Genomic DNA, 23,954 nt, shown 5'->3' with positions numbered 1-23,954 from the left:
TAGAAAATACACCTATTATTAACTTCTTCAGATTTTCTCTGGCAATAGAAAATGTATTGTCAGAGAAAACAATAGATGATTCTTCATAAGGTGAAGAATCATCCTGCTGAAAACCCTTAACATTTACAACAACTATTTGAAGAAACTTGGATATTTCCAATTACTATAACATCCAGCTTCTGTTTTTAAGGTTATATTTTAAATGAATTTAAAATATTCTTGAATTTAGTTTAGCTAAACCAAACAAATCTTGAAAATGTAACAATATTCTGTCTAATACCTTATTAAATATGTAATTTTAGCAATTTCACTTCAGAATGTGTTTATTATTTATTTACTGTTTATTTACTGTACATTTTACAAGAAAAATTGTTGGAATTTTCTAGTATTTAAGTATTTAAAGTTGATATAAAATTTCTATATGCTAAAAGACTGTATTTTATGTATATTTCTATTCTATTTTTTATTTATATTGGAACATAATTTGGAATCTACTATGTTTTATAAGGTGTATTAAATATATATTCCCATGACTGATGCAATTCTTTATAAAGCATGATGCCAGTTCTTCTAAACTGGAAAATATGTCTGACACAAAGAAGGAAAAATAACTAAATAACATTAAAATGTAGACAAATCTGGCTCATGTTTTCCAACAGATGATATGAGATCTTCCACATTTTTTAAATAATTCTAGTTTTCATTGAAAAAAGAGCAAAAGAGAGCTGGGAGTGAAGATGGAAAAAATAACTTTCTGTCCTACATTCACAAATGTAAATATGTGGATTTCATGCTGTATTTTTTCTTTTCTTTTATTTTTCTAAAATGTCTCAGATCAAACGTTTCAGTGAAAAACTGGTTAGCATGGTGCAGGATCTGTCATGCTGTGAGCCGGTTTCTCTTCCAAGGGTCCAGGAACATCATGAGCTGTTTTACAAGCAGATTTAAATTAAAATCAAATTAAAAAAATAAAAATGAGTCATCAGCGGGTCCTTCAGCAGGATATTGATCCAAAACTTTAAAAGCAGCAGCCTGACCATGCAGGGGGAACATTAAGGACACATTTTTTACCTAATATAAAGAGTACACATGTTTTTGTTTTTATTTTCTGCCTCTGATGAGACGAGCTTGCTGGATGCTGAGAGCGAAAGCCGGGGAGAGGAGAGCAGCGGTTGCTTAGCAACTGAATCAAAGACTTTGCTTAGAGAAAAAATATTTTTAAAACAATAAACAAAAACTCCCAACAGGGAGGAAAAAAGGAAAACAGACGGACTTGTCTAAACAGTTGATTCATAATCAAATGATGAATATGACATTAAAAGAAATCTAATCAGCTTGTTGACTTTATGAAAACAATTTATAAGGAATAAAAGAGGGAAAATCCTTTTTATTGTTGTTTTATTAGATCAAATCCTACAGGTTTCTCTGCTAACTGACCCACTTATCTTTTACTGGTGAAACTGGAGGCCGTGGCCGATTAGCATACCCTGTCAGAATAGCATACAGTGAGTACGCATGCGTGCGCATGCGCCTTAATAGGTCCGCGACACTTATTTTCAACACTCTGGATGCCTCTTAACATGATAATACAAGGTCACTTTTATCAACGTTTTACGGTTGAAAAGTAATTTCTTCGTGTTCTTGACGCGCTGTGATTTAAAAACAAAAACATACATTCTGTGCTCTTACTTTGAAGGTTGACCCGCGAGTTTCTGGTCTCCTAGCAACTGAGCTGCGCTAGCTTGACGCGGCGGTGCTGTGGTCAGCCTGCAGCATCAGAGGAAAATAACAGGCTAAACAGAGTGTAAGCCCCTGATTGTGTCGTTTCCCTGGAAGATGGTGGCCAAACAGAGGATCCGGATGGCCAACGAGAAACACAGCAAGAACATCACGCAGAGAGGAAACGTAGCCAAGACGCTGGTGAGCCGTTAGAGTGACAGCCAGATGCCAACATGACATATTAGCCCAGACAGGTGACGTTCAGCCCGGTAGGAGGGAGATAATCATGTTCATTATAGCAGATGAGGAGTTTTGTTTATTTCCGTTAATGGATTTAGACTGCTGCTGCTTGCTACAGGTATATGCTGTTATAAAGCAGAGGCGGAACTAGGGCTCTGAGCTATTGGGGGGCTTAGCCCACCTCAGAAATCTATGGTGTTAATTTAAAGTCATTTTATAAGAAATGTATTTTATTGTGTGTAAAGATTCAACAATCAGAAGTTTGGACTCATAACACTGTTCCTAAATTTCCTTTAAAAACAAACAAAGGCAGGAGTATGAGCATTTTTTTTTTTAAATAAAATGTTTTATTTGATTATCAGCCTTTTCTAAACAAAACAAAAAACAACCAAGTACTTGCTTGTATGCTTTGTTGTGCTTCATTTCTTTCTTTTTTCTTCTTTCATCCCTTCCTACTTTTCTTCCTTGTTTCTGTTGTTCCTTCTTCCCCTGTGTCCTTCATTGTTTTTTCCTTCCTTCCTTCTTCCTTGTATACTTTGTTCCTTCTTTCCTTATGTACTTCATTGTGCCTTCCTTGTTTCTTCCTTCCTTCCTTGTGTCCTACATTGTGTTTTCCTTCCTTCTTTCCTTAAGTTTTTATGTCTTCTTTTGTTTCCTTCCTTCCCTTCTTCTACCCATGCATCTTTTTCTCTTCCCTCCTTTGTTTAACTATTTTTATTTTTCTGCGTCTCTCTGACTTTTTTTTATCTGTTGCTACTATGAATAAATTCATCCATAGTGATTAAATACAGATTTTCTAATTTAAATTACAAACTCTTGGAGTTTCTGATTCTCTTCTGTTGCGTTAAAACTGTGACAAATAACTCATCTGATATCCTCCTCGTCTTCGTCTGTCCAGATCTCATGTTGTTCCATCTGTTAGACTCTTCATCTCCTCCTCTGCTCTTTTGAAACAAAATATAAAGAAATGAGAGTTGACTTTATTCAAATAATTTGCTGTGGGAAAGAACAAATTTCACGCATCATCTTGGAGCTTTGTTCAGTTGAGTGTAAACCGGCATCTGAAGATGTTTTTGTTTTCCACCTACTCCCTCTCTTCCTCCAGCTTTGTTTACATCATCCCTGACTGACTAAAAGCTTCCCCCACAAACACGCAACAAACGCCTGACCTCACGATGACGCCGGTCCTTCGACGCACTCTGAGCCCACAGTGGGAAGGAAACGCAAACTCTGCACCAAGTCGGCACTTTTCTGTCCATAACAAGACGCTAGGGTTAGCTTGGTGCAGCGCAGAGCGTCACTGTTTCTGAAAACAAGATAAGAGCGGATTAGCAATGCTAAAAGATACTACTTTATAGTGTTGGTATATTTAAATCATCATATTTATTTAATGATTTGAAACCTGTAAGTGTGTCAAAAAAGTCAAAACAAAGACAAACTCTTTTTTACGGCGTTGTATGACTCAGTCATCAAAGGCAGAGCTGGCCCAAAGTATATATGAGTTAAGCGGCTGCTTAAGGCAGCTAACTAAGATAGCATGATAGAAATGCTGTATAATGAATAATACAAACTAAATACTATTAAACTTGGAAAAATAATTTCTAATTGGTTCTCAAACAAAACGTTAATCTCTTCCTGGTGTCGGCTGTACGGGAAATGTGAGGTATCAAACTTGTCAATTTGTTTGCTGTACATTTAGTGATTGTCAGCCTATTTTACTTTGAAATAGTTAAAATATTAATTTAAATACCACTCTGCATTTCAAAATCCAAATCTAGTCATTATTTAAGCACAGGAACAAATGTCCGATTTAGTCTCCAAGGAGGTTATTTTTATTTCTTGAACAGGAACCAAATTTTCAATAAAACCTTTGTGTTTTAGTAAAACATGTGTCAAAACGTTTTAACATAAACTATGGAGTCTATAGATAAAAATCAAAGTAACAGGGACTAAATAATATATTTTAAAGAAATGCTTTTCCTCTGTAGAGGAATCAGTTTGATGATGTCATATATGCGTGTATACATGTTAGCGGTGACACCATAAAACCAAAAAACTATTTTATTGACTTTAAATAATTGCAGAAAATATTCCCACCACAGAAACAATGGTTTGGTTTAAAACTGCAGAAGAGCTTAAACTAAATGAAAACAAAAATATTTAACCTTCATCATCATCCTTTTTATCAAACTGATTCACTTTTACTTTGCAGCGTCATGCATTTGTTTTGTGTCAGTTGTGCTAATCTACACCGTGTGTGTTTGTGTGTGTCTGTGTGTGTGTGTGTGTGTTTCCCGTAGCGACCGCAAGAGGAGAAGTACCCTGTTGGCCCCTGGCTTCTCGCCCTCTTTGTATTCGTTGTTTGTGGATCAGGTAAACCAAGCAGGAGGGAAAAAAATTATGCGTTTGGTTTAAATTTCTTTTTATAAATATAACAAAATCTGAATAGTGTGGCATGCATCTCTATTCAACACTAACAAGTCGAAACAGCAAATTCTAAGGCACTTTTACACATTCTTCATCGTAAAAATAACTGAATTAATCAATGTATAAAGAGCACCAATATTTTATTTTTGCTGCAGGTCTGGACTTTGACTAGGCCATTCTATCACATGAATATTTGTTAATTTAAAACCATTCTCTGTCTGTATTTAGTTCAGGTGAACTCCCACTCGGTTTAAAGTGTTCTGCAGCCACTAGAGATGAGAGGCTGCAGATTTTACTAACATTGTGACTCAACAATCAGGATGTTTTTGAAACGGCTCGTTTTCTAAACACCAAAAAGCCTTAACTTACTGCCAAAAATGTCTGGGTGTTTTTTTTAAACACTTGGTCTGTTTTTAGAAACAATATAGACCTAAGTGGAGGTATAAAAATGTGCAAAATGTGAATTTTGCATAATAAATCATTAAAATTTCAATAGCCAACATTGAGGAAAAGGTGGAAAATTTCAAAGGTTCTGGAGATGCCTGAACAGAACAGATCTGCAGCTCTTTAGCTAACATTTTAGTGAGTGTAAGAGTGACATATTTTCTTTTGGTGTTACTCCACAAACGTTGAGTTTCTAATGTTGGTCACGGAAACGTCCTGACTTGTGCGTCTCTGGGCTGTCAGCCATATTCCAGATCATCCAGAGTATCCGTATGGGGATGTGACACAAGGGGCGGGTCGTGACCCTTGACCCCCTCCTCATGCCCTCACTGAGCCCGGCTAGCCACCGCCTGCACACTCAAGCCCTCATCCCCCACAGAGCGACCTCTGACCCCCGATCAGCGTTTCCAGTGTTGCAGTCTGTGGTGCTGACAGCTTTTCTACGGACAGTCTAAAACCACGCCGGATGCGAAACGACTTTCATTCGTCGCTTGGCTCCTGTGTGTGTGTGCGTGTATATATATGTGTGTGTGTGTGTGTGTGAGCTGGCGGTGAATCCTGCTGACTATGTGCCATAACTGTTATTTTCTTCTGTACTGTACGAATGAAGAATGTGGGTTTTTGGTGGGGTTTTTTTTAATTGTTTTTCAAATAAATGTGAAGCAGTCGGAGCCGTCACTGTTTGTTCTGAAAACTGGGTCACATGTTGGTGGAAATGTGGTTAAAACTAAAGATCAATAAGATTTATTTCACTGCAGACTGAAGCCAGAGCAGAAAAATATATCTCAAGGTTTCTGCAGGTTTCACCAACTCAAATTTAAGTTTGTTTTTTAAAAGAAAACCCTAAAGGAAATTTCAAACCTGTACCACGACAGAAATGCACTAAAGAAAATTGCTTATTTTATTTACTAGAAGTCTTAAGACGTTTCTTTTTATCAACATTTTTGGTTAACTTTCTTAATGTTTTTTTACAATATATATATATTTTTTTCATTATTTTATTTTTAGATCTTTGTTGCACTTTGAGATATCAATATATAAATGGCATTATAAATAAAATTATTATTATTACTAGTAGTAGTAGTGCAAAGCTTTTTCACACACAATGTAAAAAAATAAATAAATCAGAGTTGGGTAGTAACTAGTTACTGTAGATGTAAGTGAGCAAACCAGGTGACGTCGTCATGGTGATTGGTGCACCAGCATATTGTGGTTGATTTCTCCAGTGGTTTGAAGGTAGGAAACAGGTAAGGCTGGGGTAGGAATGGCAGCTGGGAAGGAAGGTTGGCATTGGAGCCCTACTTGTAACCCTACTTCTGCAGGCTGCACAGTGGTGCAGTTGGTAGCACTATTGCCTTGCACCAAGAAGGTCCTGGGTTCAAATCCCAACCCAGAGTTTTTCTGCATGTTCTCTCCAACTTCCCCCCTCAGTCCAAAAGGTGTCAGATTGACTGGTCCCTAAATACTACATAGGTGTGGGTGCATGCTTGTTTTTGTCCTGGTTGCCCTGTGACGAACTGGCGACCTCTCCAGGGTGACCCCGCCTCTCGCCCGTTGGAGAAAGGAGCCAGCAGCCATCATGACCCCACTGGGGGTTTACAAACATGCACAATGGATGGAAACAGACGTAGTTGAAGGATATGAATACATTAGAAAGTTTGAATGCCGTTTGAAGCTGAAAAGTAGTTGGCTGCGAAAAATGTTTTTAGCTGAATTTTTCAGAAATTATGGGATGTTCCATTTATTTCAATGGGGCCCAGATGATGTAGACACAAAGCTTAATATTTTATAAACCGTTGAATATGTCAATACCAAAACAGGTAGTCATTTTCCTAAATGAGCAGAATATGGTAAAAGTTTAATGGTTTAAATGGCACAAAGAGGAAGTAAAGTGGTGAAAAGTTTACGGAAAAAAGTGGAGAAACTCGAGAAACTAATAATATGTAGCAACAAAAATATGTTTCCATCAACATGTGGAAAGCTCAGTGCTGTCTGCTCAACTTGGTGTAGTGCTAAGCTGGAGATTAATTTAGGATAAAATGATTAATATTGTGAAAGTAAAACTACTATTTGAATCAGGTGGAAAAACTGCCACTTGAGTCCTGGGTGTAGAAAATTTACAATCAAATATTTTTCATTTTAATTTATATATTCTTTGTAGTTTTGGCTAAACCTTTGGACTGAATGTGTTGTTCTTTCAGCAAATTACCTTTTGTAGAGAGGTTATACTTAAACAATGATTACTTTTTAACTAAATTAGGTACAACTAATCATTTCTGCCTTAGTTATGAATTAACATTTTTTCAGCTTCAGTTTGGTTAACCACTTTCTTGCATGAGCTGCAGAATAATAAAAATCTCAACAAGAGCCTATTAGGCAACATGAAGTAGGTCAAAAGATCTAAGACTTAATTTTTAAGGTTTTCCAGCAGAAAACAAATTTAATGGAACTCATCTTGTTGACTGAGACAAAGATGGCGACCAGGTTTTTACTCTTAAGCAGGTTTATTGAAAGTTGTGAAGTGTGGCTGTCAAGTGCAATTGTAGGTATTTATCTCATCCGGTCTTTGAAGAAACATGCACAGAACATGAGCATACAACTGATACACAGAATGAAAAACAATAACATCTTCAGAGCCTTTTCCTTTTTATTTTTCTTCCTAAGTTTGCTTTTTCAGATCCAAAAGGGTTTTACTGTCAAAAAAAGAGAAGAAAAAATAAACCCCAAAAGGTGCAATATTTAACAAAAAGAGCAATGAGAAATGGTGTACAGTCAGAGTTAACGTTGCAGTAAAAGAGTTGGACAACATTGTTGGTTGTTGCCAGTTAAATAACCTAACCCTCCTTCCAAAGTCCAGAAATTACAGCATTAAAGATGGCTGACACAGACTCCTCCGCATCAATCTGCGTGACCTAGATAGCATCTGTTCTTCCTTCCTCTTCCTCCTTTTTTACATCCTACTTACACTATACAGAAATGTACATCTGCCCGTTGAACTTTTACCAAAAAAGAAAAATGCAGCTTAGCCCAAAGTGTCGATGGAAGCTGAAGAAACAACATGCCGGCAACAGCGAGCTTCATCGAGGGCAAAATGACGAGCCTGAAAGGGAAATACTGAAAATAGATTTATCATCATCATCATCATCTTCATCGTAAGAAACCAGGTTTTTGTTCAACCCACAGTTTGAGTAACTTCATCAATGCTGCCGAGTGTTGAAAATAACCTCCTCCCCATTCCAGATGGGGACTTTGATGTGATAATAATAATATTAATAATAATGGCTCACAATCTTTTTCTGTCACTGAGAAGAACTTCTTCATCTCTCAAGATCTCGCCTCGGCAAAGAACCGCTTTTTATTTACATCATTCAGCAAAACAACGACAACCAGAACCACCAGAACCGCCTGCTGCTGCTGCTGTCAGCGTCAAACCCAAACACAGGCACAGTGATCATTTTAATGAAAGCGTAACGTCGTCACTGACTGTTTCTTCATGGTAGCACATTCTTGTTGATGACTGAGGGCTATTTGGCAAATGTGTGATGATTCCTGGCCGCCTCACACACACAGCATAGGAAGATTGTCCACTGCGCTCGCTCGTTCCGCTGGCTGCATCCTTCAGAGATAAATATGTGCAAATTCTCGTCTTGACAGCGTCGACCTCCGGCTGAGGAAGGCAAACTGCGGCGCCGTGGCCACTAAAACGTGAGAGGTTGCTCAGTTTGTGTCGTCGGGCTACGCAGAGGGGCCGGCGCTGTGCGAGGCGGGCTGGGCCAGGCTGGCGGCGGTGGCGCTGGGCGGTCCAGAGGGAGCGGCGGTCTGCTGGGCGGGCGGCGAGCCGGTCTGGACCTGGGCCTGGAACTGGGCCATCTGCTCTGGGCTGGCCAGCGTCTTCAGCAGCGTGTTCTCCTGCTCCAGCTGCGAGTTTCGCTCGATCAGCTCCTTGATCTGCTCCTTCAGGACCTCCACCTCCTCGCGCACGGCGTACATCAGGTGGCTCTTCACCAGGTCCTGCAGGCACACACACGGTTAGTGACACCGATTACAAGTTTCTGACCCATTACCGATCCTTAAAAAGCCTGACCTGCCCATTCCGATCTGTTTTATTTGAATTGTTGCTAAATGTAGCAAGAAAGTGGCTGAGTTGGTGACAGACGGTTGACTGTGACCTGGTGTGCGGGGCTAACAATCAAACCTCTCTAATGGGAGATAAGAGGTCAGAGGTCGATTTTAGACGTTTGCTGAGGCAGATGAGATCAGAGGATAAGATCATCTTTACGTGCAAGTATCAGCCGATCACTGATCTCCAAAAGTTAAAGGAAATTGGCGCCAATAAATCAGTGCTAATTAGTGACCAGTATATCATCCACCTGGCAGGCCACTAGGCTTAAGCACTGTTTATTTATTCAGTCTAAATTGTTTTAATACAGCAGTAACCATGACAACAAAGATGGGTTAAAGAGTTGGAAACAATGAGACGGTTGGAGTCTTCATAAAAATCAAGAAAATTATGGACAACCAAAAAAGAATTAGTGTCTTCAGTCAGAGGCGATTATCAGAGGTCATTTTTAAATTATATTTATCTTTGTCAATCTAAAAAATATATTTAAAATAGATTTTAAAAATTTCACTAATAAGCTGAAAAATATGCGAATATCTGATCCTTTGTTCTTTATTTGATATAATCTATAAATAATATATTTTTTAAAAATCAGAAAAACGGGGAAAATGAGGAAGAATATCCCTTGGCTGCCAACTCTAACTCCGCCCACATCTCGGCGCATTCAGCCAATCAGAAGGCGAGATATTTATACCAAGGCGTGAGAGTCTTCCAGTTTGCCTAGCAACAGCCCTGACAACGGAGATAGCGAAACAGAAAACAAACCGCAATTTCGCTTTACAGAGCATTTTAAAAATGATTATCTTAAATTTAATTAATTAAAAAACAATAATGAGATAACGCTACATTAAAACACTGAGACGGAATAAGAATACATATTTTCTTTTCCGCTGTTGTTGAAATTACAACTCTATTTAGTTATCGTTTGTAACAGAAGATTTAATTTAATTTTACACGGTAGAACAGACGTGAGATTAAGGAGGAAAACTCACCATTGCTTGTTCAATCTTGTTGTCGATGGCCACCACGCTGGCTCCGGACGAGCTGCAAGAGAAAAGAGAGAAAAGAGAGAAATAAATACAATAGCTTCAGCCGCGCCGCGCCGCAGTGAGGAATAAAAAGACGGGAGAAGCTCTGCTTTTCTCCTCCGCTGTAAGAATGTGGGTCGGGACCAGGAAGCATCTGGAAATTTCTCTACATCCCGCCGTCCTGCTTCACAATGAAGCCCTGTGCTGGTTGGGTTTTTACCTGCTGTCGAGCTTCAGCGGAGAGCTGTCTGCGCTCAGCAGCGACGACAGAAACGAGATGGAGAAATTTCTCAGCTGGCAAACGCCTAAATCCATCGCCACGGTGTAGCACGACGCATTCATCCTGCTGCGGGCGTACGAACTGAAACAGCCCGGAGTCCAGCCGCCGCCTCACCCACTCCTACCGGCCCGGTAGAGAAGCTGGAAGTCCCGCACAGCCTGAGCCCCGCAGCGGTACGGATGCAGTCCAAGGTCAGCTCATCTCAGCGGCACACAAAAGGACTGCGGATCTCCACAATCCCGCATAATTTATCCCGCGACAGAGCGGGGAGCTGGCTGCGGATTGGTGGAGACGGAGGCTGTTTTGAATAATTCATGCGGGGACGCCCCACCTGCCCGCTGACGACGGCTCTGCGTGAAAACTCCTGCAGAGGAGGAGGAAGAGGACGAGGAGGAAGAGGAGGAACTACCTTCAGCGGTCAGGAACTGGACCGGGACAAAACTGCTGCAAGGACAACAATCACTCTGTCATCCAGAGAGGACGGGTCAGGACTCGTTGGTGGTTCATAGTTAAGGATTTTTAAAACTAAGCTCTGTTAGCAGGGCCGGATTTACAAAACTGTGGGCCCCTGGGCTGGAAACCATTTTGGCCCCCTATTCACTAAAACATTATTTTGCTAATTACAATAATTACTGGGACAATTTATAGTCCAGCAAATTCATAACACGCCTACGACTAGGGCTGTTGTAAATAATTATTCTGACAACAAAAAAAATGTGATAACTTTATACTGCCATAACAGCAGTAGTATTATCGGATATCAACATTGGTCCAAATTTTCATATTTGTGCATCCCTAACATTTACTTTGCTGTAGTCTAGAAAATTAACCTGATTAACTTAAGAAAATTAACCTTCTTAAGTTAACATGGACAAAATATGTACAAAACTCAGAGATTTTATTCAATTTAATAATAAAGCAGCAGGCTCACAAATACACTTCTAAAAAAATCCTATATTCCAGTTTTTAGTTTATGTATTTATCTTCAGCCACTTTAATAGATTAACTCTCCAGCCATTTATAGCTTTTATGTCCATGTTAGCAACGGGATTAGGCTCCTTTGCCACACAGAAAAATATATATATATACCGCCGAAACGCGTTTGTTGCAACCGGGATGGTAGGAAATGTATTTTCTGGTTCGTCTGTAAAGCTACACTGAGCCTTAGCTACAGCAGCCTGCTAAGTTCAGTCTATCCATTCCACCTGTATAAATACTCGCTGCCCACTTCTCCGCCGGGTTCGCTCTGAACCAGGGCAGCAGATCCAGGAGGCGAAAGGCGGCCACACTCCAGGCATTGCGCCAGTCAATTTAGGAATGCTTATTTGTTCCCCGAAAAACGACAAAAACTCAGACATTACCATAACTCAATGAAATCTGAACTTGAAAACCCGGCACTATGCTGCTAGCACTTAGCTTTCGTCAACAAGTCGTAGGCGGAAGTCAGTGTTGCGCAACACAATCACTAAATAGTAAAACTTTTTTTTTTTTTTTTTACCCCTCCAGGGGTCTTTTGTGGGCTCTAGTGTCCCTTATGTGACAGTGGGCTGACAGGAAACGGGGAAGGAGAGGGGGGAAGACATGCGGCAAATGTCGTCAGGTCCGGGAGTCGAACCCGCGACGGCCGCGTCGAGGACTGAAGGCCTCCAAATACGGGTCGCGCTAACCACTACGCCACCACGGCACGCCCGTAAAACATATTTTAACGAAGTTTCGAGGCAGAAAATTTGCCTCAAGGAATTTCAATAATCAAGGTACTCGAATCAATGAGGAATCATCGCAGACTTAGATATTTGTACAAGTTCCAAAGGATTCAAGTTGTACATGATTAGCAAAAAATTCAGCAATACAGGAAATTGCCAGAAACGGACAAAAATATCTTAAGGGGAAACAAAAAACGCACATACTCAAGATCCTAGTTTTTGTTGTGGAGCAAATTTTGTGCTAGTTTTATAGAGATTTAGAACAATAAAATGAAATAACTGGCCATGACACTTTTATAAGGAACAAACTACTTATGTGACTGATTACTTGCACAAAAAAGGCTAGTAGCTTTAAAACAGAGTCTATCAGCTGTATATTAATTTAGTACAAACACAGATTAGCTTGACCAAAGGCCGAGACCAAAAGCAGACCTTTACAGTATTCAAATATTTCTATATCTGCGACAGACTGGCGACCTGTCCAGGGTGACCCCGCCTCTCGCCCGGAACGTTAGCTGGAGAGGCACCAGCACCTCCTGACCCACTAGGAACAAGGGGTTAGAAAATGGATGGAGCCACAATCGGTACTTTAGCTTTAACCTCCAGAACCAACAAATCTGGATTCTGTAATGTACCGGAGATAAAATATAAATTTATAACCTTTCAAACACTTTACATTAAAAATCCTGAATTATCCCTCTTCTGTTTTGGAAGATTTTGGAACATTTTTAGAAGATCTGGACACTACTCTTTATTACTACATGTAAAAAGTAGATTGTTTTGTAAAACTTAACATATGTGAACTGATTTGTAATCCTGTCTCACACAACAGAAAAAAATGGGAAAACAGTTTTACAAAACAGGAAGAAGAAATGGAGCGATTCAATGTGATAATGTGCAGTATATACATACACTGCCCCTGTGTGGCCAATTTCGGTACTTCACATGATGCTTTACACTTTAATGGTTAAAAACAATTATAAATATTTGCATAAAATACAAGGAAACATTACAAAAAATTAATGGGAAACTCAAATATCATGCTATCCTCTTTTCTCCAGGTGGAATATTTTTCTTTAAGGAGGATTCAATGTGATCAAACTGACTCAAACAACACACCCTAAAAGTCACAGCTTCACAGATGGGAGGATTTTGGTGAAAAATAATTTATCAGCTCAAATTTTGACCTCAGAAATTCACTCCATAACAAAACAACATTCATGCTCCTACGCAGGAGATCCTCCCTTTACAATCTGAAGCTCCACTTTTTCACATTTCCTTTCTCACATTAAGGGTTACTTCTTTCTTTTCTGACCAATCACTGCATCTCGGCTGAATTTCAACCAATCCTCTTTGCCCCTTCTAATTTCACTACCTGTTTGTGACCCTAATGGTAATATTTTCCTTTTTTTGTTGCAAATACTATTGTGAGATGTTCTGTAATAATTAATTATTAATTCTGATGTGCTTAAACAATACGTGTTAACTTGAATGACTCAATTTGCAGTTTCTCTATACATGTAATTCTTTACAAACATCAAAATACCTTATTGATACCAAAGGGAAATTAAATGGTTTTTGTTCAACAAAATCAATAATCATTTGTGCAATCACTTACTGTTTTTACTCATTTTTAATTAACATTTTGCACATTTATTTTTCTGCACTGTACTGAAAATAGTCTCTTAATGTTTAATTCACATGCAGATTGTGTAAATTCTCAGTTGTATATTCCTTGGATTGAGAGTCTTGTATCTATTTCTAAAAACTGCTTTGTATTTACTGTTAGATTGCTAATCTTAGTTCTTTACATGTTTTTAACATTTTAAGAACCGTTTGTGTGAAACTTTATATATGTTGCTGCTGTTTTAAGAAAGTACTTGAAAATGTTATTTGCATTTTAAATATCATCTATTAAAATCATGTTTGGAGAATTTATATGCAGCAATAAATATAAGTGAATTATAAGTCTGGCGGGCCACCAGGCTTTCCTTGTGGCCCCACCAGGCTAAGCATTACTTATTTTTTTAAGTCTTTTGAAAATGTTTGCATTTGTTAAGACTTTATTGTTGGTGTTCAAGTGATATCAAGCGATATTTTAAAATTTCATGTCGACTTCAAACATTTAACTCAAAAACATGACGGGTCGCAGGATGAATGACTGGTCTGGTGTCCAACCACCAGGCTTAGCAAGTTCTCTGGGGGAAACCTTGAACATTTTAGCTTAATTTTTTTTTTTACTTTGATCACAACTTTTTGAAAAATATGCCACAAAAGCAGTAATTGCAGGCTGTAATCTCAGAAAAAACAACATTGCAACATCCTGGAGGGACTGACTGAGGGTGTGGTGGTAGAAAAAGAAACTTAAGGGCATTTACTTTAAAAAGTGAGTCTCAGGCTGATTTATGCTGCGCCGCTATAAAGTCGGCTTCAAAGAGATTCTCTGCTCTCTTCTGATCCTCAAACACCTCAGGACTCTCTGTACCAGGAGTCCAGACGCTTAAATAAGGAACACTAAGCCGCCATGATCTCTTCCGGTTTGGTCTTTGACTGGAAGGCGGTTTAGCCACTTATCCACACCCAAATAGCCTGCACACCTGAAGCTCTTAAACGAGTCAACGCTAAGAATAGATCCTAAAATTGGATGTTTTTCAAAACATGTTTGTTCAGATTGTTAAACATTCTTTCAACTCTTCTCTCACAAACCCGTCTCTGAAATAGCTGAGTCTATGATGGGGGGAAAATTACACAACTTTGTCCATCATTCCTCAGCACTAATAAAATCCACTTTGTGGATTTGAACTGGTGTTTTAAACTGGTCGTAGATATTACTGGTGAACACCTGAAATATTAAATCCTGCCAAATATTGCATCCAAACATTTCTCCGAGAAAATGTTTGGATCTGCAAACATCCAAACATTTAGATCTGCAGCTCTAGATCTAAATCACTGGATGACGTTTTACTGGCAGTAACAAAGTAAAGTACATCGCTTAGACAGCGATATGGACTTAGTTTTATCACTATATATATATTCTGTGATAATATTATGATAAGGAATGATGAAAATAACTATGTATTACTTCATTTTTAGGGTGGATGTGACCTTTTGTCACAGCAATTATAGCCACACAAACACAAATACTGCTCCTGAAAAACGTTTACCTTTTCTAAAACGATTCTTTAGAACGCCAGTAAAATAAAAACAGTTTGTTTTGTATCACTAAACTGCACACAGCAACTGCATTTAATCAAATTTAAAAATGATTGGTATTTACTGATGCTTTCATTGAATAAACAGTTTTGGACTTTTTTAAACATTAATTGGAATTTATCATGATAATAAATCTAAATTATTATAACAAGTTTTTTGTGGTAAATGATGATACAATAAATACCCACCAATACTTAGACAATAAAACAAACTTATGCAGAAGAATAACATCATAAATAAATTAACTCAGAGTAAAAAGTACAGTATTATGTTCCATGTAATGCCACTGATGTGAAACTTTGAGATGCTAACATGTATATTATTGTGATTTAGACCAGCTGTGGGCCAAACTGATTAATTGATTTTTGAAATAATGGTCAACTAATTTAGTAATTGATCAATCGCTAAGAGGAGTGTACAGATTTTGGAAAAAAAACAGAAAACATTCAGAATAATAATTGAGCCAAAACTTTAGAAACATTTAGCTACATTTTGCATTTATGATAAAATCACCTACATCTGTAAATATGTTTTGAACAAATATCCTCAAATGGCAGATTTAGCTTAACTTGGTTCAGTTTCACTAAAGAAAAGCTTTATTGTAGCACTCTGGGCAATAACAGGTGTATTTTATTATTTTTTAAAAAGAAAATATTACTTATTTATTTGCTTCTTTGGAGATATTTCCAATATTGTATTATGAAGAGGTTAATAACTGATACATTAATCAATTAGCTGCAGCCACTGTAGTAACGTTATTTCTTCATTTTGGTTTATTGTGTCAGGTTAATTCAGCTACATCAGGGAGGAAGATTAGTTTTTTCTAAAGTTCATCTCAGTTTAACATCACATTAGTCAGTCTTGTGTTTTATAAAATGGAGATAAGAAAAAGGAGCATGAAGGTGAAAGAAGGAAAGAGAGTTCAATAATGTTTAAAATGAACAGAAACAAAGAGTAAAATCTGGTCGTCACCCGGAGCTAGAAAGGATTTGCTTATGCCAAAAAGACGCATTAAGGATTTGTTTTACTCATCCCTACCCAGTTTCTTTACATGTGATTCAAAGTTCAGAGAATCCAGCATTGATTGAACCTTTAAAGGCTGAACAGAGAGGACATCATAAAACCAGCTGCAGCAGCTACTGCAACATCTGACCCCTGACCTGCCTCTCCTTTACCTTTTGAGATGCTGCTCCAGCTCCCAGAACAAAAGCTTCACTGCCATCTCGTCATGGACCCGCAGCCGGATTCCCTGCACCCTCATTGAAACGTCTCGCAGCGAGAACATTTGGATCCCCTTCACAGAAACAAGCGAACCCTAGAAGCAACCGACTCAGTTCAGCCGGAGAACCGGGTTACGGCGGCGCACGCATCAGCCAGCGGAGCCGCTTCCTGATTCAAACGAGCGATTCTGATGGTCCGGTAAACATGCCTCTCATCTTTCCCTCTGTGGCTGCTGAGTGGAGTGAATTAAGTGATGCTGCTGTGCAGGAGGTGACGCGTGGTCATGTGATGCGAGGAGTTACGTAAACCTTCAACCCAGATTAGCGTTTGGGCCGGTGATTTCCCTGCTGTAGCACCAAGAACTTAACAGACGGAGATGTTCTGTGAGTAAACAGAAACACATCAGCAACTTTTACGTTATGCTGGTAGGAGTTCATCCTTCACAAAATCTCAAATACTTTGAGCAAAGTCTCTGACTTTGCAGGACAGGAAGGCCCAAGGCAACACAGTTTAGTTTAAAAAATGATTTCTGGTGTTTCTCATTACCCTGTCAGTAAAATTAGGGATGCACTGATCCACTATATTCCACTAAACCGATATTTGACAAAGAAAAATAGTGCTTAATTAACTTAAAACTTTTTTAATGGACATAAATGCTCTGAAAAATTAAAATATTACTTATTTGCTTCTTTTATGGTATTTGATATTGTATTAAAAAATCCAAACCAATCGTGTTCAGATAAACTCCCTTCCTGCTCAAACGAAATGCTTAAACTTTAGCAAATAGAAATAATTCTGGTGATTCTGACTGACATAAAACAAGAAAAGTTTAGTCTAATTTAATTTCAAACGGCGAGGAAAACTGTTAATGTCTCCAAATTTCAGCTTTCAATCAAACGTTAGATGGAACTTTATAACAAAACAGTGCAGTTTGACTATCGAGCATTTTCCACACCTTGAAAACACTTCATTGAATGAAAGCATTTTCACTCGTATGTCAAAAGGTCGCTCCGACACGCCTTCATGCTTCAGCTAGCAGAAAGCACAACGTGCACTCAGAGGGCTTCTGCTGGCTTAGCGTCAGGCAGACAAAGAATCAACAGAGCGGAGCGCGGCGGGATTTTCCTTGTCCCAACAGACATCATGTACTGGAGTGGATCAGGAAAGAACAGTGCTTCAGGGAAAGGTCCGATGGTCACATGACGCGACTTTAACACTTTCTAACACCAAAAACTAAACTCCACCCACCTGAAAATATTCACCAAGCACACCTTTACAGAAAAAAAACAAACACTTGTTTTGTTCACCTGGTTGAGTTTGACATCCAGATCTCACCACTCAGAACGACACAGTGAAAGTTTCAAAGAGTAACATCCATTTCTGAGCAACACAAGAAAGAACAATTTCATTCTAGGATATCAAATCAATGAGAATAGATTGGAAGGGAACTTATACTGTTTTTGAAACCTAAAATAAATCTGAAAAGTGTTGCATGCAAATGCATTTATCTGTGCCAGAGTAAGTCCACAGTTCACTTTAGGCTGATTTGCACATATTCGCCCATTTTCCTTAGCAAAACAGCTCAAGTTCTGCCAGTCTGGATGGATGTAGAGTTTCTGGGAGCGTTGATTCATGTCTGGACCATTTTAATATGTGAATATTCTTTCTAAAGCATGCCAGTGTAGTTCTGCAGGTTCTAAGAGGGTTTCTTCCCAGATTTCTTGGTTTTAGGTCCATGTATCTCAATAAACTTGGAACAAGAATAACAGAAGCAAGCTGTTCCTTTTCTGGACTCTATCTGCTTCTCAATACCGGATCGAACGACACTGAGATGGTCAAAGCTTGAGTTTTTCAGCCAACCCCACTTTAAAACTTCTCCAAAACGCTTCCCCTCATTTCATTCAATTTTAAAATTATGAATTGCTTAGGTCAAATTCTCAATACTGGGGTTGTAAAGTGAGAACATTTAATTGTTGAAGGAGAAGGAATATTTTTAAGTTCTCCAGTAAACTTAAAAGCACCCATGTCAGACATTAAATAATCAGACTGTAAAAATGATTTTATAAAATATACGTTTCCCTTTACTCCTCTTTTTCTCTTGTATTGTTTCATATTAATCTGGTGAGACTAATGGAGAAATAAAATCTGACTTTCCATCAGAATCCTATAACATGAGCATCAAAGCAGACAACAGGTTTGCCTGATTTTAAGACTATAAGCCTTGAAACAAGCAGAAATACTCAGAAAAACCTTGATCATCGTTCAATTAAAGTGAACTCTGGTGCATTTTGAGTGCATATGTGAACGCCAAATGGACCGAAGACCAAGCAAACTACAGCACAGGGCATTCTGGGTAAATACAGCCAAAGCAAACAAGTGACTCGAACACTAGTGGGACAAAAGAGGAATCCTACAGCCACTAAAATCTGTCAACCAGAGTATCAGGTGTGAAAACACCCTAAATATCACCATAGTAACAGAAGCACGTCAAGCAGATTTAAGTAAACTCACCAAAACCTCCAGGTAATAAAGAAGTTAAGACAGTGGCTCATATTGGTACTGGTTGCACCTTTGTGACTCCAGCTCTGAATTCAGAATCTACCATTACTTAGACGACAAAGTGCTGAATGTGGATTACTGTTGTGTCTTTGAAGGAGGCCGTTTTGCTGTGTTTCCAGAAAGAAGTGGGCTCTATAACATTGATAAAAGGGGACCTGACGTGTCAGAGCCATGAATAAAAGAAGGCCTATTGAGCCGGAGAGGCTTTGGCTGAGCTGTAGTTTGATAAAGGAGAGCACAGACGTTACCAGCAAGTGCTGGCTGTGGTTTTCCCATAGTCACACCCTGACTGTGGAGATTTCCACAGAGCTACTCTGAGTCAGAGAGGCAGGGAGGAATGATGAGTGGCCAATCTGGTCTCCATACGTAGGAGAGAGGATTGCCTTTGAAGCATTTGGGCTGACGGCAGCAAATCCTCACTGACTTACACAGACAGGTGTGAAAAGGCCTTGATTCATCGCCTCGACATTACAGTCTCAATAAAACTTTATAAACGTAGAAATTAGTGCTTCTGCAGGTTTCACCAACTCAGATCTAAGACTTTAACAGAAATGTACAAAACAAACCACCTGGACTGCCGTTGAGCCAGCTTTTATGTGCAGAATGAACCTAGCAAAGTTAGCAACAGAAGTGATCCAATGGCGAAGATGAACGTCGCCAAGTCAACTGGCAAAAAATGTGCAAAATAGACACAAAAACAAGAGGTTAGTTAGCATTTTTTTCTTTTGCGCTACCCGGCTAGCTTTCCCTTTCGGCTACCAGGCTAGCTTTCCTTTTCAGCTAACCGGCTAGCTAGCTGAAAGATACTCGGCTTTTTTTTTTTAAGCTAGCTCATTTTTTTCCTCCCTCACAGCCAATGGGTTCTAATATACCATTTCCAGTTAGCAAGGGTATATTAGCAGTTATTTACCAGTAACCTCAACCGTGTTGAGTCACAGATCTCAATGAAGAAACGACTCAAACCTGACATACACACTCAAAAGCAGCATTCAGCTTATATGCACCACGAATCAGAAAACTGCAAAACAGCTGAAACATGGAGTTCCCTTACATCTAGACTAAAAACCCACCAGTTTAGAACCATAAAAATGAGACATTGACCAACCTATTTTGTGTGTATTGATGATGGCTGTCATAAAAATGCAAAAAATGTAAAGCACTGAATTGCTGCTGAAATGTGCTACATAAACAAACTTGATTGATTGAGGAGGAAAAAAGGCTACATAGAATATACGAGGTTAAATAGTCCTGCCACCACAAAATTTAAAACCTGTGACATAACGTATTTAAGGACAACTTAACTTCTTCAAAATAAATTTAAGACATTTTAAAGGCCTTAATTTTATAAAGAATTTATTTTATTTTAAGGCTTTCAAAATCTCTGAGAAAATGAACATATTTGTAATCTATCCTGCATCTTAGACTCCTTACGTTTATCCTGTATTGTTTGTTGAGAAGCCAGAGAAAAATGGCCGTTGCTTGTTTAAGAAGACCAACGGGGGATAACTCCAGTTGCAGAGGTTTTGATGAGTGTGTGAGCATTAAGTTTAAATAATGTGAGGTGAAACATGGCTTTAACAGGATTAGAAGACAAAGAAAACACCACGTTCCAGCTCAGTCAGTGCATGGCAGAAATAATGCTAACGGCAGCGGTAAAAGACGATAAGAGGGCCTTCAGGGAGACAGTGGAGGGCCACATCTCGTTACTAAATCAATAATCAAATCTTGGCAGTTGCTCTGCTTTTCGTTTAACAGCTCCGTGTCTGCATGCAACTCAACATGTTAATATTAAGTGAATCAAAATTATGTTTTTTAGCTATATTTTCAAAAGAAATATACAATATTGGAGTATTTTCTCCGTTATGCCATTGACATCTTAAAAATCAGAATTTAAAATAATGCTTACAATCATGTTTAATTTGTACTTATTTTTTTCCCCCCCAAGTGAAAATTAAAACCATACAAAATATGACAAAACTTTGTACTTAAAACAGCATCAACTTATGCTAGAACCGACAAATTTTCAATAAATATGCCAACTAAAACCCTTCAATATTGATTATTGGCTTTGATTCAAACTTTTTGCACTGAGGGCCAAAATCCCAAGTTGAAAGTCTCTAGGGGCCACAATTGGCTTTTTCTTGCCATTAAAAAACATAAAAATGATATTATGAACAAGTAATTTTTTTTTACCAAAACCAACATTATTATGAAATTTGCCTTAATGTTTACATTTATGTAGCTTTTTCAACCAATTATTTTCAAGTTTGCAGGTCTCATCTGCATCGGCAACATATTCCGGAAGGACAAATTTGCACCATTTTCCAACTGCAATCAGGGGCCACACAAACTCATTCCAACGGTCACAAATGGCCCCTGTGCCACACTTTGGAAACCCCTGGTTTAGATTACGCCTTTTTATTTCAACTGAAGTCTCAAAGGAAGCAGAGCTGGAGCAAAGAGCAGAGAGAGAAGGAGGAGGTTTGAACCATTGATCATGTTTTCACTTCAACCGTGTTCATTCTTTTAAATAAAATGAACAGAGGCTTCTTCAGATGTGCAGTAATACAGACTGCTGCAGGAGGCCATCCCTGAACACAGCCGTCACTATCTACAGCAAATTTTTTGAAAAACCTTGGATAACATGAGTGAAAAAAACATCTTCCAAAAGAAAAATGATCAACTCCCCACTGATTTTCTGCTGACAATACCTTTGATTATCTTTGATTTATTGTCTTATTTGCATTTCCATTAGCCGTTGAGGTCAGGGAAGGTTCACCAAATCAATATGTGAAACCATTAAGGTAATGATGCTTGGCCCAGTTTCCTGAATCCATGTCAGATTACAGGTGAAGACAGAGCAGTGAGCGGATTAGCGACAGATCCATGTCAGCAGGACTAAATCTGGAAGAAAACAGGGCTATCACGGGTATGGATTAGCAACAAACATATTAACACACTAATACATGTTGCCATGGTGATGAATTCAACACAAAACTGACGCTAAATCTACTTCAAACTGGAAGGAAAAAATTATAAAGACCTGGGGCCTCATGCATAAAGGTGCTTGCGCACAAAAAATGTGCGCTGCCATATTTTACTCACAAGTCGGCATGTATAAAAATTAACTTTGTGTCAAAGTTTGCGTAAATATATGCAAACTTTTTCTGTGGACAATATCAAACGACAAAGAATCAAAACTTACCTAAATACACTGAAATCTGACTACATTCGGTGTTATTTAGACCAAGAAGCATCAAACCTGATGTTTTTCATGATTTTAATATTTTATTGTTTAAACGTAAACGATGAAACTGAACCACATTTATCCTCAGACAATAAGCTAACACGCACACAAAATAAAGAAAATAAAAATAAAAGGATGTGAAAACCTCGCTCAAATGTAAATAGTACTTTTTCTCAGGTTTTGTCTCACAAAGATGTAACACATTGGTCCGTGTGCCGAAGCGCATGAAATGCACCTATGGGGTAATTTCATTCTCACTAAAATTGGATCACCAGATTAACTCAAACCTGCTGATTAAAAATAATCAACAGGTTTGATTATTTTTAAGGTGATCAAGGTGTGTATGCAATCACACGTATATAAGTAGCTGCGTAAAGGTGAGCCGTGTAATTATGAAGCTCTTTGGCTCTGATGGAGAACATCGTCAATGGAAGGATTCAGAGGGAGCGATTGATCATATTGCTTTGCTGGGAAATGTTGATGATGGTTTATGAGCGTTTAGATGAATCCAGACTGATCATCCTGGAGCTCTGAGCAAAACTTAAAGAGCTGTGCGGTACCGGTACAGCTGCAGTCTTCATTCAGTCCAGCCGCCCGCTTTGTGAATGAGCCTTATGGACATAAAGCATCTTTATTCTGTAAATGTACAACTCATGCACACGAATCCACTATTTAGAATAAATGTCCACATTCCCACTCAAAGGACTCTCTGACATGCTGTCTGTCTTGAAACCGCGGCTGAACGAGCTGCTGTTCAAACAGGCATTTGCAGGATTTCTTTATTTTTTTAATTTGATTTTTTTTTTCGTGAGGTGACATTAGGTGTCCTCAAAGCACCTTTAAAATAAAATATATAATAATTATTATTATAAATACTTATACTGCTACAAACAAGGACGCTGCCATGGTTACTGCTTCACGTGGTGGCAGACGTCCGGGTATTTATACTAATTTACATTTGTATTTATGGGTGGCGACAGGGCGGACCAGCAGCTGCGCTCTATTTCCTACAAATTAGGATTTACAAAGGAAAGGTGTACAACCACGTGCGTGCGCACGGCTTTATGCATCCGATTTTTTGTGTGCGCCGCACCTTTCTAAATTTTTCCATACGCCAAGTTTTAGTGTGAGAACTGCGCACCCTTTTATGCATGAGGCCCCTGAGCTGGAGAAGGACCAAGCCTGGCGCACTGCGCCATCTTCTGGCCAACCACAATTTTACACATTATTTCTGTTTAACCTCTAAAAACTGTACTTTTTGTGATTTCCAAACAGTAAGAAAAGCAGGAGTTACATAAATTTTACTGCAGATGCTGTGTTTCATACTGGTGAACTGCCATTAAACTCAATCCCCATATAAAGCAGCATTAAAACGTGTCCAAGAATAACAATTACGTCATTGTTTTTAAAAGAATAAGTTGCAGAATATCTCAGTCGCGCAGAATCGACTTTTCATGCATTATTAAAACAACCCCCGCAACAAATGCAAATTAGTCTGCGATCAATAGTGCTTGCAGGCCACAACATGATGTTGCATCTGCCAGAAAACAGTTTAGAGAGCCATCAGTCCAAACGTTACAATTTAATCTTTATAAAAACAAGTCAGAAGGGCAAGAAGAACGAATTTTTCTAGATAACTATTGTTTTATTGTGAAAATGTTTCTTTTTTCAATTTTTCAGAAGCAAATGCTATCAAAATGGAATTCAGTAAACAAGAGATACAAAAGAAAATGCTGAAGTAGTATATTTTTGT

At 38.5% G+C, this 23,954-nt stretch overlaps 2 protein-coding genes across 4 annotated transcripts in view; one reads left to right on the top strand and one right to left on the bottom strand.

Moving 5' to 3' along the window:
- The first annotated feature begins 1,505 nt into the window (after positions 1-1,505).
- Positions 1,506-5,508, top strand: serp2 (stress-associated endoplasmic reticulum protein family member 2). The gene is made up of 4 exons (XM_028022551.1): positions 1,506-1,593; positions 1,697-1,920; positions 4,260-4,332; positions 5,074-5,508. The coding sequence occupies exons 2-4, from the start codon at positions 1,837-1,839 to the stop codon at positions 5,112-5,114; spliced, it is 198 nt and encodes a 65-aa protein (XP_027878352.1). The 5' UTR covers positions 1,506-1,593; positions 1,697-1,836; the 3' UTR covers positions 5,115-5,508.
- Positions 5,509-7,315: 1,807 nt separating this feature from the next.
- The window catches only part of LOC114147837 (TSC22 domain family protein 1-like), a 30,069-nt gene continuing 13,430 nt past the window's right edge, over positions 7,316-23,954 (bottom strand). The window contains exons 1-3 of one of the 3 annotated variants that reach the window (XM_028022515.1): positions 16,350-16,823; positions 9,943-9,994; positions 7,316-8,841 (exon numbers count right to left, since the gene is read on the bottom strand). In XM_028022515.1, the coding sequence (XP_027878316.1) occupies positions 8,566-8,841; positions 9,943-9,994; positions 16,350-16,459 (438 nt within the window). In that variant the 5' untranslated portion in view covers positions 16,460-16,823 and the 3' untranslated portion in view covers positions 7,316-8,565. Of the gene's footprint in view, positions 8,842-9,942; positions 9,995-10,198; positions 11,750-16,349; positions 16,824-23,954 lie in introns of those variants that run through there. The other 2 variants (XM_028022514.1, XM_028022513.1) reach the window with 2 other exon arrangements.

Source organism: Xiphophorus couchianus, chromosome 7, assembly GCF_001444195.1.
Source record: "Xiphophorus couchianus chromosome 7, X_couchianus-1.0, whole genome shotgun sequence".
Taxonomy (NCBI): domain Eukaryota; kingdom Metazoa; phylum Chordata; class Actinopteri; order Cyprinodontiformes; family Poeciliidae; genus Xiphophorus; species Xiphophorus couchianus.
The sequence above is the reverse complement of the archived record's forward strand: the minus strand, read 5'-3'. Positions and strand labels throughout refer to the sequence as shown.

What these genes read in the sequence shown, in the direction of transcription:
- serp2 (XM_028022551.1), top strand. Translation starts at nt 1,837, where the DNA reads ATGGTGGCCAAACAGAGGATCCGGATGGCCAACGAGAAACACAGCAAG. An exon ending in GAAACGTAGCCAAGACGCTG is followed by an intron (nt 1,921 to 4,259) that starts GTGAGCCGTTAG and finishes TGTTTCCCGTAG; the next exon opens with CGACCGCAAGAGGAGAAGTA. An exon ending in ATTCGTTGTTTGTGGATCAG is followed by an intron (nt 4,333 to 5,073) that starts GTAAACCAAGCA and finishes CTGGGCTGTCAG; the next exon opens with CCATATTCCAGATCATCCAG.